The sequence below is a fragment of the Vipera berus genome (assembly GCF_964194415.1).
Source record: "Vipera berus genome assembly, chromosome: 2".
NCBI classification, from domain to species: domain Eukaryota; kingdom Metazoa; phylum Chordata; class Lepidosauria; order Squamata; family Viperidae; genus Vipera; species Vipera berus.
Window position 1 is genome coordinate 254,919,703 of NC_138203.1, and position 17,141 is coordinate 254,936,843.

Here is a 17,141-nt window from a genome sequence, read left to right on the forward strand (position 1 = left end):
GGACCCAGATTGTTGGGGGCAATAAGCTGACTTTGTAATAATGCCGCTTGGGGTGTGTGTGAAAGCCCTAATAAGCAGGTATATACATAGAATGAAGGCTACTGCTAAGCTTGTAAGCCGCCCTGAGTCTTCGGACAAGGGCGGGATATAAATGGAATAAAAATAAAAATAAAAATAAAATAAGGCATCAAACTAGAAACCGGAAGACTAGTGTTACCAGCTGGATGGTTTTCCTGCCCAAGTGGGCTAGTTATTGAAATCAGTTGTGGGAAAGTTTTGGCATTTGCGTGTTGTGTTCCTTTGGACTACGTTTGCTTTGAGCTACAAAAATTTGGGGCACCTCACAATATTGCAGGAGACCATGCATTCCAGTCCTGTCTGAAGCCATCTTGGCACAGTTTTCTCTCAGCCCTGAGAAGAAGGCAGTAGCAAACCATTTCCAAAACCTTGTCGAGAAAATTGCAAGGACTTAACCAGAAAGTTACACCAGAAGTCAATGCTGACTCAAAAGCTATATACTGTATATATTATGTATATAGGTACATACACACACAAATCTGAGCATTTGCATGTCATATATAATTGCCAACCATTCTGCTAAATAATATTCTGAAATCTAAAAATATCTCACAGCAAATTAATTTTTTACAATGCCAGCTTTTTATGTTAATGATCAAAGAAATGAAAATAATGAATCTTGCAAAGTGGAAGAATTCTGAATTAGTAAATAAGCTGGGGAAGTGATTAGCATATAAACTAAGAAAAGAAAGTGAGAAGAAATAGATTAAAATTACAAAATAGGAATATTATCATAATGGCCGATATGGATATGCATAGAATATTATATCAGTATTGTATAAAACTATACAAAGGAAGAGAAATTTCCCCAGCAAAAGGGGATGAATGTTCAAAGAAACAAAATTTACCAAAAATGATGATTAAACGAAAGCAGATGGAATGGACCTATAACAGTAACAGAATTTTGTGAGGCTACCAAAAAAAAGAAAGAAAGGGGGGGGGGAAGGAAAACTCCAGGCCTACATAGATTGCCAACCTCCTATTATAAATATTTTGAATATGAACTGTTACAATATCTTCAAAAAATGATGAATTCTATTCTGTATAGTGTTAGGATACAAGAAAGGTGGTCAACTGCAAACATAATATTAATTCCTAAAGAAGGTGAAGACCTGACTATCAAAAAAGATTACTAATATCTTTATTGAGTAATAATTTTTAAAAAATTATGACTTTAGCTAAAAGGTTGAAAAGGGTCTTGCATGATTATATACATGAAGATCAATGTGCTTTTTGCCTAAAACATGGTTAAGGGCAGGGCTTGATAATTGATAATGAGTGGATTATTCTTGGATGTGTGGGAGGTTACTTTGTTGGAATTGTTTGTTTTAATCTTGTCAGCTGCCCAGAGTCAACTGTGAAAGATGGACATCTATATAAATCATATAAATAAATTAAACATTTTAAAAATTAGATTGCTATCAAAAATTGCTAGTATCTTTGGTTCAACTTATTCACTCCAAATTAAGGTATTTAATCTGGATTTGAGCTGTGGAACAAATTATACTTTTTAATAAGTCCAGACTGGTTCCTTAATTAGCTTCTATATTAGGAAGGCAGGAAGATACTCCTAATAAGTTAGAATGTATTTTATCTAAAGCATTTCTATAGCACTCTTCATTTCATTTTGTATTTGAGGGCCCTGTGTAATTCGTTCAATCGTTTAGAACATGAAATAACTAGTATTTTGCTATTTAAATATGTACACAAGTTAAAACCATAGGAAGACTACAATCAGCTTGCCAGGTCAGGCCATTACATAATAAAGAATGTATTCAATGCAATGTCAGGGTTAATTACTATATATTAACAGTTTTTCCTAATAATGTTATTCATTTCCTCATCCAGTCTCTAAATTATGCTATAACTGAAAGCCTCAGAGAAATACAAAGTTAACTACTATGAAGTCTCAATGCAAACTCTTCCACGATGAGGCTTGTTTTCCATTCAGTGAAGAAGCATTTTTATCACTCCTTATCAATGCTTTTTTTTCCTTAACGAAGTAGAAAAGCAAATTGTGTTACCTCTCTTAATACTGTGCTTTTGTAACCTCGGTAGAGTCCTAGGATACCCTAAAAAAATCAACAAAAAAACCCAATCAACTCCTGCAAATTGTTAGGGAAGGCTGAAAACATATTGAGGATTAGATGATAAGCAGAACAGCTTTACTAAGGATAATGTAATGGCTTCCAGGAAATTGACAATATTGATTATAAACACACTACCCATTGACTTCCTGAGTTTCATCTCACTTTTAAATGCGTTCATCATCTAGAACTGGACATTGAAGAGATAATATAAAGTTAGTAACCTAGAAGAACAAAGAGAGAAAGAAATCTATTGCTGACTCTTATAGTCACTGGCTACTCAAAATACATATCATAAAAGAAAGTAAAGCTACTCCTGGACTTATGACTGTAATGGAGCTCAACATTTCCTCCTTAAGTCATGATGGTTGTTATGTTGAAGCACCCAGATAACTGACCTGATTTTACAATCTTTTTTTGTGGTGGTCATTAAGCAAATGCAGTTGTTAAACAAATGTCACAATCCTATGGGTATTTCTTTGCTGGAAACCAGCCAAAAAAGCAACTTGTAGCTCACATCATGTGACATAGAAGGCTGCAACCAGCCATGAAGGTCAGCTGGTTGCCAAGTGTCCAAAATGCAGTCATGTACCATAGAGGTGTGTGTGTGTGTGTGTGTGTGTGCGTGCGTGCGTGTGTACGTGCGTTGTGTTGTGCTGCCATCAAAACTCCAGAATCAGGTCACAAGTAATTTTTGAGGTGTCCATCATAATGAAGTGACTGATTGTTAAGCAAGGACTACTTGTAAGTTAAATTTAGGAAAAATTAAATATTTAACAGAGTTTCCTCACAGCGAAATGGGCAACAAAGAAATTTAATAATTAAAAATAAACTTTAAAAATGTCATACTGATTTCATTGTCAGGCTCTGAGTGTTAAATTTCCTATTTTCTTTTTATTGTCAGATACTTTCCAATTTAATACTTAAAATACTCCCTTATTTTAAATAATATTTAATAACTTGGAAACAATTTAATTTAATTAAAATGACTGTAATAATTAACCAATTAAAATAAATAACTTAAGTTATTTGGGTCAACTTAATTCAAGTTAAATTCTAATTAAAAACAAAAACAATATGACACCCTGCAATGTACCGGTCTCTAGCATCTTTTCTCAAAACCAAGAATTCCCTATACGTACTCTTAAGAATTTTGTTTTAAGATAGCTACCTCAGCTAAGTGTCCTCAGCTAACTAAATAAAGAAAAATAAAATTTTTGGAAGGTTAGAACCAATATCATTATACATTTACCATTAGACAAAGAGAGTCACCATTATTTAAAAATATATACACATATGCATGGAAAGCATAAAAGCAAACATCTAAGGAAACCACTTGAAGAAACAAATGAACAAGTAGCAATAAATCCATTAATGTCCCAGCAATGCCAACTATAAAAGCTGGAAAAGACAAAGTGCTTCTTATCTGGATAAAAGCTTCCCCTTCTCTCATCCTGGTGTTTGGATAGTTCTAGTAACGAGAGATAACTGGAGATATAAGTGTATGAGTGTGTGGGTGCCTACAGTATTTTGTTAAGCCAATAATGTTTTATTGCTGAAAGAACTTACTGCTCTTACTACTTATTGCAAGATCCCAACTGATTCTTATTTGGAACTCTAATTGAAAGTTAGGGATAAATATCTCACTGACAGTGGCATAGCGTGGGTTGTCAGCACCCGGGGCAAGGCAAGTAATTTGCGCCCCCTAACCCGTGGATTTTAGCACTCGAGTTTCTTCCACTAGATTAGTTAAAGAAACCCTTACCCCCTAAGCACATGTATTGTTTGTTATGAAAATACTGATGTAATTAAAGTAAAATGCATCTAATGCACCCCCCCAGATGTTGCGGCTGGTGCGGCCGGCGCCCCCTGCACCCCCCACGCTACGCCACTGCTCACTGAAGTATGTTTGTGTGTGTGTGTGTGTGTGTGTGTGTGTGTTTCCTTGAATAAATTGACTCTGTTCGCTAACAACTCTTCACACTTAACGTTTTCAAGGCACCCCATCTCAACTGTCTACTAGTTGCAGATCAAAGAAAGTGAGAGCTGGGAGGTACCTGCCCCAATGGGAAACTTAAAGAATAAGGTCTCTCTATATTGAAACAGATACATATAAACATTTTTCAGTTTGACAGTTTGAGAACTTTGTAAACCCGTCCAGAAGAAATCAGGCAGCGGTGAAGAGGTGCAGGTAAAAATTCTCCCAAACTGGTGCTTTGAAGTTTGTCATCTAACTCATGGCAGCCATATTGTAAATAGCCAAATCACCCCATGCCCATTTTTCAAAAGTGTTCACCATATCTTCTCATGATGATGCATCCTTCAACCGTTCAAAATTAGGGTTTTCTTTCCTGAATATATTATTTATTAGCTCCAATAAGTTAGAAACCCCCTTCCCACACCTCCCCCCCCCACCAACTTCTCTTCAGCCTTACCTCTTCATAGACAGTTTGGGAAAGGATCCGTAAGGTACTGGAGGATGGGGACACTTGTGCTCTTTGTTTCACAACTTCAGCAGGAACTCGTATTAGACAAGCAACCTGAAAAAACCAATATAATTTAGATTAAGACCTTGGTGGAGCTGCAAGGCCTGGCAAGGATTGCAATGGCCAAGAAACCTGTGGCCTTAATGTGAGCAGTGGAGGACTAACACTATTTAGTACAGGAATCAGATGTCATAAGGAAGGCTGAGAAAGTAACTACAGACCCCTCACTTCCTGGATATAAACTGTTTCAACTCCTCCCCTCAGGATGCCACTATAGAGCACTGCACGCCAAAACAACTAGACACAAAGACCTAATTCACACAGCACTGTCTTATGCCTAAGGATATTTACCCATCCTGTATGGCTGTAGTAGTAGATCATCCTTCTCATGATCTCTATTACCCCATCTTCTTGGCACCATATCATGATTATCATTACTCTGTTGCTTTGCATTTAAATTGAGAGCTTCTGCACTGGAGACAAATTCTTTGTGTGTATAATAACACAAAATAAAGCATTTTCTATTTCTATTTGTATTTCATTCCATTCCATTCTATTCCAATGCTACTCCTATGCTACTCCTATTCTATTCTATTCTATTCTATTCTATTCTATTCTATTCTATTCTATTCTATTCTATTCTATTCTATTCTATTCTATTCTATTCTATTCTATTCTATTCCATTCCATTCCATTCCATTCCATTCCATTGTTTCACAACTTCAGCAGGAACTTGTATTAGACAAGCAACCTTGTCTATTATTCTATTATTATTCTATTCTGTTCTGTTTTGTTCTGTTCCATTCCGTTCTACTCTTATGCTACTCCTATTCTATTCTATTCTATTCTATTCTATTCTATTCTATTCTATTCTATTCTATTCTATTCTATTCTATTCTATTCTATTCTATTCTATTCCATTCCATTCCATTCCATTCCATTCCATTCCATTCCATTCCATTCCATTCTACAGTGCTCTGGGACAGGTGATGATATGGCAGTGAGATAGGCGCAGTGAGTGTAATGGGTAGCCCAGAACTTGATCTCTGACTGCTCCCCACTGGCTATGGACACATCTCACCTCCCCATGTGTGATTCATATTCCGGTGTTCAGAAAAACAAATAAAAAAACAAACAAAAACAAGCCCCCAAATTCTTTTCTCAAGTTAATTCTGTAGAACATTCTCTTCTTATAAGCTTCTCAAGGTAAATTGAGTTCCACCGCAGATAGAACGGTTGCCATTTCACCTTACATCAGAACTCTTCAGCTTATTGCATTTATTTTATTGTACATTTCACAGAGAGCTAATGGCAAAGAACATGTGTGCTTTCAAGCTACAGGCTACCTACTGAAATAAATTATTCTCACTGATTTTGACCCAGATAGTTACTTGAGGACTCTTGAAAATCAATCCTCAATAGGTTGTCTAGATGTATTGGGCCACTTATCTTATTCCTTTTATGACTAATGGAAAACATGGGTTTTCCTGCATTGGACGCTTGCCTAGTAATCAACCCACTAACCTATTTTTTTTATTTGATATTTTTCTTTGGCAATGAAGCATCAGTATGGTCGTATAATCATAGCATGGAAAGATTGTAAAGGTCAGATAGAAACCCTGCCCAAACAAAGAATCTACTGCAATAGCATCCTTGACAGACAGTCATCGAGCATAAATTTAAACACTTCCAGGAGAGAGAGAGAGACAGCACAATCTCCCAAATCTATCTGTTCCACTTTTAAATATTTCTTACCAATAGGAATCTTTTTCTGATGCTCAACCAAAACCTTGCATTTTAGGTCTGTTATCCCTTATACTGTCTTCTGAAGCAATTTTATATGAATTGAATGATTTACCTATATCTTCAGGTCCTTTTTTCCTATCTTTTTTGGTAGGTTGCCTTAAACATGTCATTATTTAATACATGGGCCAATACTGCCATCTAGCGATCACAACTGCAATACTTCATAGGCACAGGTCTATTTTTGTTGCGAAAAGTTTGACACTAACTCTTTCAAATGTTTGCAGGGACAATGAAAAAAAAAACTACATCTACCTCTATACTACAAAAACTCTCGACATTACCACTAACTGGGCAAAACAGCACATCACAGGGCAACAATTTTTGAATCAAGCTACCTCAAAAGGGCTTAGGTACAGAATGCATCCAAAATCAGAGGACTGTAACTCCCAAGGAAATGAAATTTGGCAAAGTTCTGGTTGCTTCAGGCTGCTGCTATGGTCACATGATAGTCATTTTGAACAGTCTGTGACAATTTCCCAGCCAGTCTTGCAATCCCTTGCTCCCACCCCCACCAAACAAGCAAAGAATTGACTCATCATGTGGCTCTTAAAGAAACATGGGTTGTACATGTGAAAAGCGGTCATAATTTACTTTTTCCAGAGATGTTGTAACTTCAAATGGTCACTAAATGAACTATTGTACGTTGAGGGCTACCTATATATTGGAAAGCCTTCATAACTGAAAGTCCTGAATTGCATTGCCCACTAAAGGAACAAGACCATGAAATTAATCTAAATAAAAATAACAGAAAGCCAGAGGCCACATGCAACCTCATTTGGCCTCCTAAAGTAAGCTGCTAAAAATTCAGCAGAAAAAGTACCAATTTTCACCTATTTTCTGCAGAAAGTAAGGGACAAAGTAAGCATGTTATGCATTCACAATGTTTTAAACCATCTATTTTGCCCTTTAAATCCCCTACAAATCTCACTCCAATACCCGAAACAACAGATAATTCAACACTGCTATGTTACCAGCCATGCATCCTTTAGCTTCTGGACTCTAAAATATGATATTTTACAATTAATATATTAAATATTGATAATATATTTACTCCTCATCCCTTCAATCATTTCTGCTGTCTGGTTTGGTGGAGCACACTTCACCTTGAGCTTTATGGACACTCACTCTGAGTGATGTAACCTAGACTTCAGCAACCAGAAAATTTGACTCTTTACAAAAAAAAACAACAAGATTTTTTTCAAAACAGGTTTGTCTCAAAAACATAGTTTTCATCAGTAAAATTTTATCATTTAACTTGCTTGGCCTGAACTTGTTATCACAGGCCAGTATCATCAATCATTCTTATCACACCAACTCATCACCTAATCAGAGGAGACAGACTGAGATGTGATCAGAAAGCATGAGGTGAAAGTTAACAATGAAGCTGCTGCTTCATGACCCAGACAAATATGTGTACTCTTGTGTCCTGACATTGCCAGAGTTAAGCAATCCTTTCTCTTGAAGTAATAAGCTGATCTGCAGTAGTGGTTGCGGTCTTTTTGAGACTCTGGAGCTGCATCTCCTCACCGTCATGGAGGTCCACTGGGCTACTTAGTCCAACACATTTTGCAAAGTTATCATTTTAAGCATAAACTTGGAGGAGGGAGGCAGAAATATGTAAACTTGAAGTCCCGGAAGAAAGGTCTTTCTGTCTGTCTGTCTGTCTGTCTCTCACTCTCTGTCTCTGTCTCTTTCTTTCTTTCTTTCTGTGTGTGTGTGTGTGTGTGTGTGTGTGTGTGTGTGTGTGTGTGTGTAAGAGAGAGAGAGAGAGAAAGGGAGGGGGAGAGAGAGGGGGGAGGGAGAGGGAGAGGAAAAAAGAGGGCGAGAGAGACTGTAGTCACACTAGTCTCGGCATGAAAGCCAGCTTAGCTATTCTGAGAGTAGTTATGGTCCCAACAATTTTGAAGGGCCTTTGGATGAAAAAGGCTGGGGATCATAGTTCAATAGCTCTTCTGAGGGTTAAACTGAAAGGCCAATCATAAAAAATAAATCTTGAAAATGCTAACTGTAAGGGAGAGGGTAAAGACCTAAGTTACAGCTACAGTAGGAAAAAGCAGGGAAAAGAACAATGAGCTGAATTCTACTACTGAACCAGGACTACAATCTCAAAATAGCCCTCAAATATATATCCATATCTACTACCTATACCAGGGCTACCCGTAACTATACCATTCATCACTTTAAACATAACTCTTGGGAGTTTGGAGGTTAGGAGGAAACAACATCATCTGCAGCATAGTAAATCCTATAAACTGAGGTAACATGGGTTGTAAAAAACAGAAAGGGAATGGGCCTGAATATAATTCCCATAAAAACCATGTAGGCAGCTGCTTAGATAGCTGACAGTTCTTAATTTGCTGGTTTGGGCCTTTAATTGTGTGATGAATCTGCTGGTGTTGCTTGTGACTCTCTGCTTCCATTCATCTTGATTTACAGGCAATTTCCAGCTGCAGCCATAATTTTGAGTTTCCTCCCAATATAACTGCCCTTCATTTTCTCCAACAGGTTCTAGTGGCAGAATCTCATTTTTCCCCCCAGCACTTTTAACACTATTAACTGCTCTCTTGCACAAGACTTCGGCAGAATCCTAGCATTTTTATGACATGAACAAGCCCCAAAGTTTATGAATATTTCAGAATCTGTTGTGATTCATTCAAGAGTCACTGCTCATGTCCTATCAGTCATAGACACCCACTTTATGCAGCTGAGGTTCATACAATGTTCAAAACCAAAGCTAGCTACATTATGGTTTGGGACAGGATGTGAAGCCAGCCATTATGGCATATAAACCATACTTTAAAGTTTAGTATCTTGTTCAAGCCAGATAAATGGTTGACTAATGCAATGATTGTTTAATAATTATGTAATTCATTTAACCAGTAGGATCTGCCCTGGCTGGGTGTTGAAAGAAAAGAAAAAGCAGTAAATTCTCCTCTGCCTTTTTGTATTTTGTATTTATATTTTATATTTATATATTATATATTATTATATATTATAATATATTTTATTTTATTCATATACACACATATGTGTGTGTAAAAGGGGAGGAGAATTTACTGTTGTTTTTTTCTTTCAACACCCAGCCAGGACAGATCCTACATGTTAAATGTTAATTTTTTTTCCCCTCTTCTTTTGTACACTATTTTTCCCCTTTTTGTTGTTGTTAGGGTTTAATGTATGCTTTTGTTTTGTTTCATTTTGTTTGTTTTTACTGTTTTGTATTTTATTTTTTATGATAAAACAATAAATATCAAACCAAATGAGGTCTATTAATTAAATATATAAGAATTATATATCAATTATATAATTCATACACACACACATATATATATATATGAATACAGAAGAAAAAGCAGTCGATGGGTTATTAAAAAACAGACCTCATTTTTGTTGGATTCCTATAATATGCTGAAACACAAATCCTGCATTCATATAACATAGTAATCCAAAACCAAGCTATATTGCGAATGAAAGAGTTAAGCCTTTTAACTATAGTGTCTATAGTGACTACAGGTTGTCCTCAACTTACAATTATTCCATTCAGTGACCATCTGAAGTTACAGCAGCACTGAAAAAAGTGACGGTCGCAATGTCCCGGGATCATGCAATCCCCTTTTGTGACATTCTGACAAGCAAAATCAATGGGGAAGCCACATTCACTTAACAACCGTGCTACTAACTGAACAACTGCAGGGGTTCACTAAACTACTGTGGCAAGAAAGGTCTACAATGCGGCAAAACTCACTTAACAATGGTCTCACTTAGCAGCAGAAAGTTTGGGCTCAACTGTGATCGTAAATTGAGGACTACCTATATAATAACTCCCTGGGTTTCAGGCAGATCCCAAGCCATCTGGGACCTTCTGTAGGCAAAGCATGCTCTGGATCACTCAGCCGTGGAGCCTCCTTAAAATAGAGAGCCTTGCAATTCGTAGTTGAGCAGTTTCAAGGATCACTTGCCTGTTTCTTCTCCAACAAGCTGCAAAATAGAAGTCAGCTCTCTCCTGATGAGAATTCACAAGGAGCTGCCAATAAAAAAGCCTGCTATCCTATCCAGCTCAATCAGAGCAATCTATAGAGCAGGGCCATGATTTTGCAATGCACTAGACACTCTGAGAACATAAAACAGCAATTTCACAGGAACCTAAGCTTGTGCCTGCATCTTATTACTACATATCTCTATACCAGCCATTTGTTACAGTCCAACAACAATTAAAGCGTGGGGAGGGAAGCGGTGCTGAAAGTTGAGGCCTGCTTACCAAATAATAGTCTTTTCCTGTGGTTATGGCTTGATTAAAGTTTAATGACTAATCAATAAAGCTATAATTACAATTTTTACCCTTTTGTGTGTAATTTGGGTCACAAAGACGAATCAATCAAAGACAGTTCAATAGCATTTGGCAGGGGAGAAGGGAATGAGAAATTCTCATCCACTTGTGCCAGCTCTGAGACCAGCACACCATGGCTCCAGGTTCCTGGCACAGCTAATGGCAACCAGTAAGTTAGAGAAGAAAAATTATCACCCATCTACCATTTGTCTGTTCTAACTAAATGGCCAGGCAAGTATATGGAGGTAATATTGATATCCAATAAGCTGAAGTGGGCTATACTGTGGGTGGGTGGTCTCTTCCTGGAGGATGCTTATTGGTGGGAAGAAAGTGGTCCATATATCTCTCTTTAGCACAAAGTTATTTTCCAAAGTATAGATAGCCTTAGTAATAAGAAGAGGCATTGCAGATTTTCAACCAGGCCAATGTTTTTCAACCTCAATAACTTTTAAGATATGTGGACTTCAACTCCCCGAATTCTTCAACTAACATACTGGCTGTGGAATTGTGGGAGTTGAAGTCCACACAACTTAAAGTTGCTGAAGTTGAAAAACATTAAACTAGGCCAGAGGTGTCAAACTGCCGGCCTGCGGGCTGGATGCATCATGGCGAAACCACACCCACCCCATTGCCGGCAATGGAAAAAAAAGTCACGATACATAGTGACACATCACGTGACGTGGCAAGTTTGACACCACTGAACTAGGCTATCAACACAGCCATTCCTAAAATAGAATTGCATGGATTGATTTATCCATACTCTTAACAGCTTCACAGAAGGGCCATTGTAATGATACAGTAGATATATATGTCTTTCTCGGTATTCATACATCCGTGTTTTATTACTGCTGTTGTCCTATTATGCTGATGTACCTTGTGGGGTAGTGATTTAAGACAAGGCCATTTCATAGAAGAACCACAGTTATGGATCTTTCTTCTAGGAGACACAGTTGACCCTGTGCTACTGAATTTTAGTTATCTTCTACAATCCTACCTACTCTATCTGGAATTGAGTGTAGCTGTCTACTTAGAATTGAGATGTAGCTGCTAAATACACTGACACGAGTGTATGCTTTAATTATTTTTATGTTATATAATCATCTTACACATTACTACCCAGTTATTCCAGAAGGTAGGAAAAATCATAACAATGGGGTTGTTTAAGTACATTTCACTAAATATAAACTTTTACTTACTACTTCTCCAAAGGAGGCAGCCATCATGTGAATTATTGGAGCAAAATATGGAGAAGCACCTGTGTGCAGGACAGCCTTCGTGTATTCATAAGTGACAAAAAAGGCAGCAGCTGAAATACAAAATAGAATGTCTTTTAAATCCCCTAAGGGTCCTTATGATTACATACAATGTTTGTACAATATACAGTAAATATCAAAAGAAGAAGATGGAACCATCTTGCTTGTAGGAACCATCATATTTACAAATATTTTCCATAATATCAGGCATCTCTCCCTCCATTCCAGTTTTTTTTAACCAGCCATGCTGCTATGATAGTCTTTTTGCGAAGGAGCAAGACTTCTCTATGATAATCCTCATCATGTTGTCAAATTGTCTGACATATCCAACAACAAAGATGGCTAGGTCCCCTGCTGTCTCTTACATACAATCTTCCAGAGATGGAATTTCAGTAACCCAACCTTTCTTTTTTCTTTTTTTTTCCAAGTCAGCAGGATCCAAAAATGACAAAACTAAAAATGGTAAGTTTAAAATAAGGAGACATGATAAGACAACTAGAAAAACCAAATGATTGTCTTCTTGGAAATACAACAAATACCAAAAAACAAAAAGTGCAACATTTGGGGGCCAATTGTGTGATGCTTTCTTGACATGTGGAGGCTGTGAAGTCCTGGATCGGGAAGAACAGCTTTCAGCTGAACCCTAGTAAGACTGAGTGACTTTGAGAGTTAGGAGTCTCCAGATATACTGGTTTCTCCTGTTATTTTGTACAGTATTTTTAGCATTTCTTAGCTGCCCATTGTCGCTACAGTGAGAGGGGCAGCAATATGAATTTAATACAATTAACTTCAGGAAATCCTCGACTTCATAATCATAATCATAATAGTAAAGTTGGAAGGGACCTTAGAGGTCATCTAGTCCAAACCCCTGCTCAGGCAGAATTTCCATTGCTAAGCAAGTTGATTGTTAAGTGAGTCAGCCTGATTTTTTTTTTTGAGTCACTGGATCGCACGGGCATTAAGCAAATCTGTCTTCTCCAATTGACTTTGATTATTAGAAGCCATCTGGGAAGGTCGCAAACAGCAATCTGATGATCCCAGGATGCTGCAACTATAGTAAATAATAATAATAATAATAATAATAATAATAATAATAATAATAATAATAATAATAATAATAATAATAATAATGTTGAAGGGGACCTTGGAGGTCATCTAGATCAACCCCCTGCTCAGGTAGGAAACCTATACCATTTCAGACAAATGGCTGTCCAGTCTCTTTTTAAAAACTTCCAGTGTTGGAGCATTCACAGCTTCTGGAGGCAGGTTGTTCTACTGATTAATTGTTCTGACTGTTAGGAAATTTCTCCTTAGTTCTAGGTTGCTTCTCGTTTATCTTCCTTCCATTGCTTCTTGTCCTGCCTTCAGGTGCTTTGGAGAATAGCTTGACTCCCTCTTCTTTGTGGCAGCCCCTGAGATATTGGAACACTGCTGTCATATCACCCTTCATCCTTCTCTTCATTAAACTAGACATACCCAATTCCAGCAACCATTCCCTATATGTTTCAGCCTCCAGTCCCCTAATCATCTTTGTTGCTCTTCTCTGTACTCTTTCTATTTTCAACATCATATACAGGCTGGTTGTCAAGAGCCCAAATTTTGATCATGTGACCATGGGGAATTCTGTGATGATCATAAGTGCGAGGACCAGCCGTAAGTCAGGTTTTTTCAGTGCTGTTGTGACTCTGACAAGTCGCTAAATGTAAGTCAAAGAACAATTGTACATACAAACAGCACTTTGGATCCAAGGCCAAAATTGTGTTTCAGAGCAGGTATGGGATCTGTGTGACATTTGTCAACGGTTCCTTAGAGAAGCTACTTTTTTTCCTGGACCAAACATGTAATTCCAGGAAAACAGGCCTTGAACCCAATCCATGCTCCAGAGAAGGCAGACTTGTACTGCATGACATAAGAATTATTCCAACAGAAGAGAATAATGATTCTCCTATGGAAGTGGTTAGCAGCATCAAATTTCTGGGTATGCAGAGTAGGCTGGCTTGGTCGCTGAACAGCGAGACCCTGGTGATGTGGGCAAAGCAGTGCCTGCATTTTTTGCGCCGCATGAGAAAAGCACATCTTCCTTCCCCTGTCCTTACCACTTTCTACCGAGGGACGATGGAGAACATCCTGTCATACAGCATCACACTCTAGTTTGGAAGCATCACTGCTTCAGACAGGCAGTACAGAGAGTGGTGAGGATGGCAGAAAAGATCATTGACAGTTCACTCCCTTCCATCCAGGACATAGCACAGAAGCGTTGCTTGAGCAGGGTCTGCAAGATTGCCTGGGACACTACACATCCTCTTCACAACCTGTTTGCCTTGTTACCTTCTGGGAGGAGGCTCCGGGGTATCCGAAGCAGAACATCCAGATTCAGACACAGTTTTGTTCCATAGAGCATCAATCTTGTGAACTGTCTGTCAAGTTTCCTCTTTCTGCTATGGATATGTATGTATGTATGTATGTATGTATGTATGTATGTATATAGAAGGTGTATGTGTGTGTTATGTATGTGTATGGGTAGATATATACTTTCTTTTGAGAGTGAGCAACAGAATTTCATTTTTAATGTGGGCCAGTGTGCTCATAGTAAATAAACAATGACAATAAAGGTTATCTTAATCTAATCTTAATATTTGTAACTCAGGAAGGAACTGTCCTTGGTGCTCTTTGAGCTTGATGGTTTTCTTGCAGACATTTCATTACCAAACTAGGTAACATCATCAGTGCTAGCCCATCATTCACCAACTATCACTCACCTGCAGAACTTCAGATCCAAAGCATTGAATCCTACCTTATTTTAAGAGAAAAATACCAGTGGTGCTCTTACTCCAAGGAGAGAATATCTAAATCTAATGTAAGTCCTTCAGGTAGCAGCACATTTTGTTGATGTGGACATAAAATGTAAAAAATTCTACACAATACTTTTGTAGATCTAAGAGATGAGACTAGAAGTCCCAACGACTCACCAATGCAACATGTTACTTTATTTCAATCACTTATTCCATTCAATGAATCCCCAAACTAGCTTAGAAACTTCCCTAAATTTAAAAAAGCCATTGAAGGATTTAGCATGGGAACTTCTGAGACAAAGAAAACAAAAAACAAAGCAAAACATAAAGGTAAAAATGAATACATATAAACCATTTTTACTTCTTGCATCAAATCAAAACCCATGTCTTTTTCCACCTCTTATGTTTTTTAGGACTTCTGCTTCAGAAAGCACATACATAAGCACAGTGCTTTTTTTGTAAAAGAAAAAGGTGCCGGAACTCACACATGTCATACAACCTGCCTTGCCTAACCTACAAGGTTCCATCCAAAAAAGGTGCCGGAACTCCGTTCTGAGCGTTCTATGAGAAAAAAAGCCCTGCATAAGCAATTTTGCAATTCAACCCAATTCAGTCAAGTGTTATTTTAAATATCTTATTTTTTTTTCTTCTTCTAAGTGAAGTGTTCTAAAGAAGCAGCATAAAATGAAAGACTGCATTATGAATTGGCAGCAGTATTTCACACTGGCAAAAACGAAAATCAAAATATCTGTTTCCCCAATATTAAAGGTGGCTTTCTGTAACTCTGCAGTAATTTACTCTTCAAGTACATTTGTCTGTAACCATAAAAATAGGACAAAGGTCAGAATTTAAAAATACAAATGGTGTAAGAGAAAAATAGTGGACGTGTCAAAAGGAACAGTTGCTAATTCTGTTTTAGGGCTACCTCTGTTGCCCTCTGTGGCTAAACAAAAGATGCTTATCTTCTCCAAAAGAAGATAAGGAGATAGAAGATTAAAAAAAAGAAACAGAAAAATTAGTAAGTTGAGAAGAGCTCAGTAAGTTTAAAAGATGCCTGAGGATGATTCTATAAATCTATGTTAACATCCACCTTCGGAAGACAAAGCTTAGAAACAATGATAACACCATTGTATTCATCGAAATTAAAAAGCAATTTAAGTTTAAGGAAGTTAGAAAGTCAGATATCTACATCAAAAAGGATGAGACCCTTACATTGTCCAAAACAGACACCCACTTGTGCAATAAAACTGTTTCTTCTCTAAAATGTGACAGTTCTATCAGCAGGAGTATGTTATTATTATTGATTTGACTTTCATTCATTGTTTTTATTTATTAAATTTATATGCCGCCCATCTCAGAGTTTGAGGCACTTTTATCCCACTTTTATTATTGTTTACAAATAACTCAAGGCAGCAAACGTTCTCCTAGTTTCCCAACAGCAACGACAAACCTGTGAGGTAGGATGGGCTGGGAGAGAGTGACAGGCCCAAAGTCATCCAGCCAGTTTTTCATGCCGAAGGTGGAATTAGAATTCAAGGCCTCCTGCTTGCCTTTTTTTTCATTAGGAGAAGAGGCTCCCAAATGAAAAACGTCCTTCTTCCTATCTGGAATCCTTCCATCCCCCACCATTCAGTTGGAACTGAAGAAGCCTCTCAGGTGAGAAGCAAAACGTTTTCAAGGAAAAAAATCAAGAAAGTCCAGTTGCCTTTTGGCAAAGCTCCTTTGGTCAGTTAGAGGGAGGCCAGTGTAGAATAAAACTGGGAAAGAAAGTTGCACAGAATGTCTTACCATTTGGAAAAGATCCTATGGCAGCAGAAGGAACTCCAGCATAAATGCCACGGAAACCACCAGCCTTTTTAAGTCCTTGAGGACTCTGCAATCTAGTTTTGACTGTATCCAAAGGAAATAATGTCAGATCCACACACACACCAGCCAGCCCGCCAGCCTTTAAAAAATAAAGAAACAAACAAGAAAAAGCATTATTAATATCAGGGGGGGGGGAAACCCAATGATTTGTCAGAAATGAAGAGTACACTAAATAAGCCAATTTATTTGAAAATCAGTCTTTGATACAGACAGCCCAGTATCTAAGTTCCTATTCTGTTCTGGGCTACTAAGTAATTCCACGTCATCATTTTCAGATTCGGAATCAAGGAGCCAATTTTTCAAGCAAAACAAAAATTAAGAAGAATAATTATTAATGCTGGAGAATGAAAGTTCAATTAATATTTAACTTATAGCTATACAGAATTATTATTGTCCCACTCTGATTTATCTAAAAGGTGGTTTAGAGTAAAAATGACAAAACATGG

General features: G+C 37.5%; 1 protein-coding gene across 2 annotated transcripts in view; it reads right to left on the minus strand.

Moving 5' to 3' along the window:
* The window catches only part of SLC25A26 (solute carrier family 25 member 26), a 150,739-nt gene that overhangs the window by 123,364 nt on the left and 10,234 nt on the right, over positions 1-17,141 (minus strand). For both annotated transcript variants that reach the window (XM_081315923.1, XM_081315924.1), the window contains exons 2-5: positions 16,618-16,774; positions 11,981-12,090; positions 4,601-4,705; positions 2,103-2,150 (exon numbers count right to left, since the gene is read on the minus strand). In XM_081315923.1, the coding sequence (XP_081172049.1) occupies positions 2,103-2,150; positions 4,601-4,705; positions 11,981-12,090; positions 16,618-16,774 (420 nt within the window). The remainder of the gene's footprint in view (positions 1-2,102; positions 2,151-4,600; positions 4,706-11,980; positions 12,091-16,617; positions 16,775-17,141) is intronic.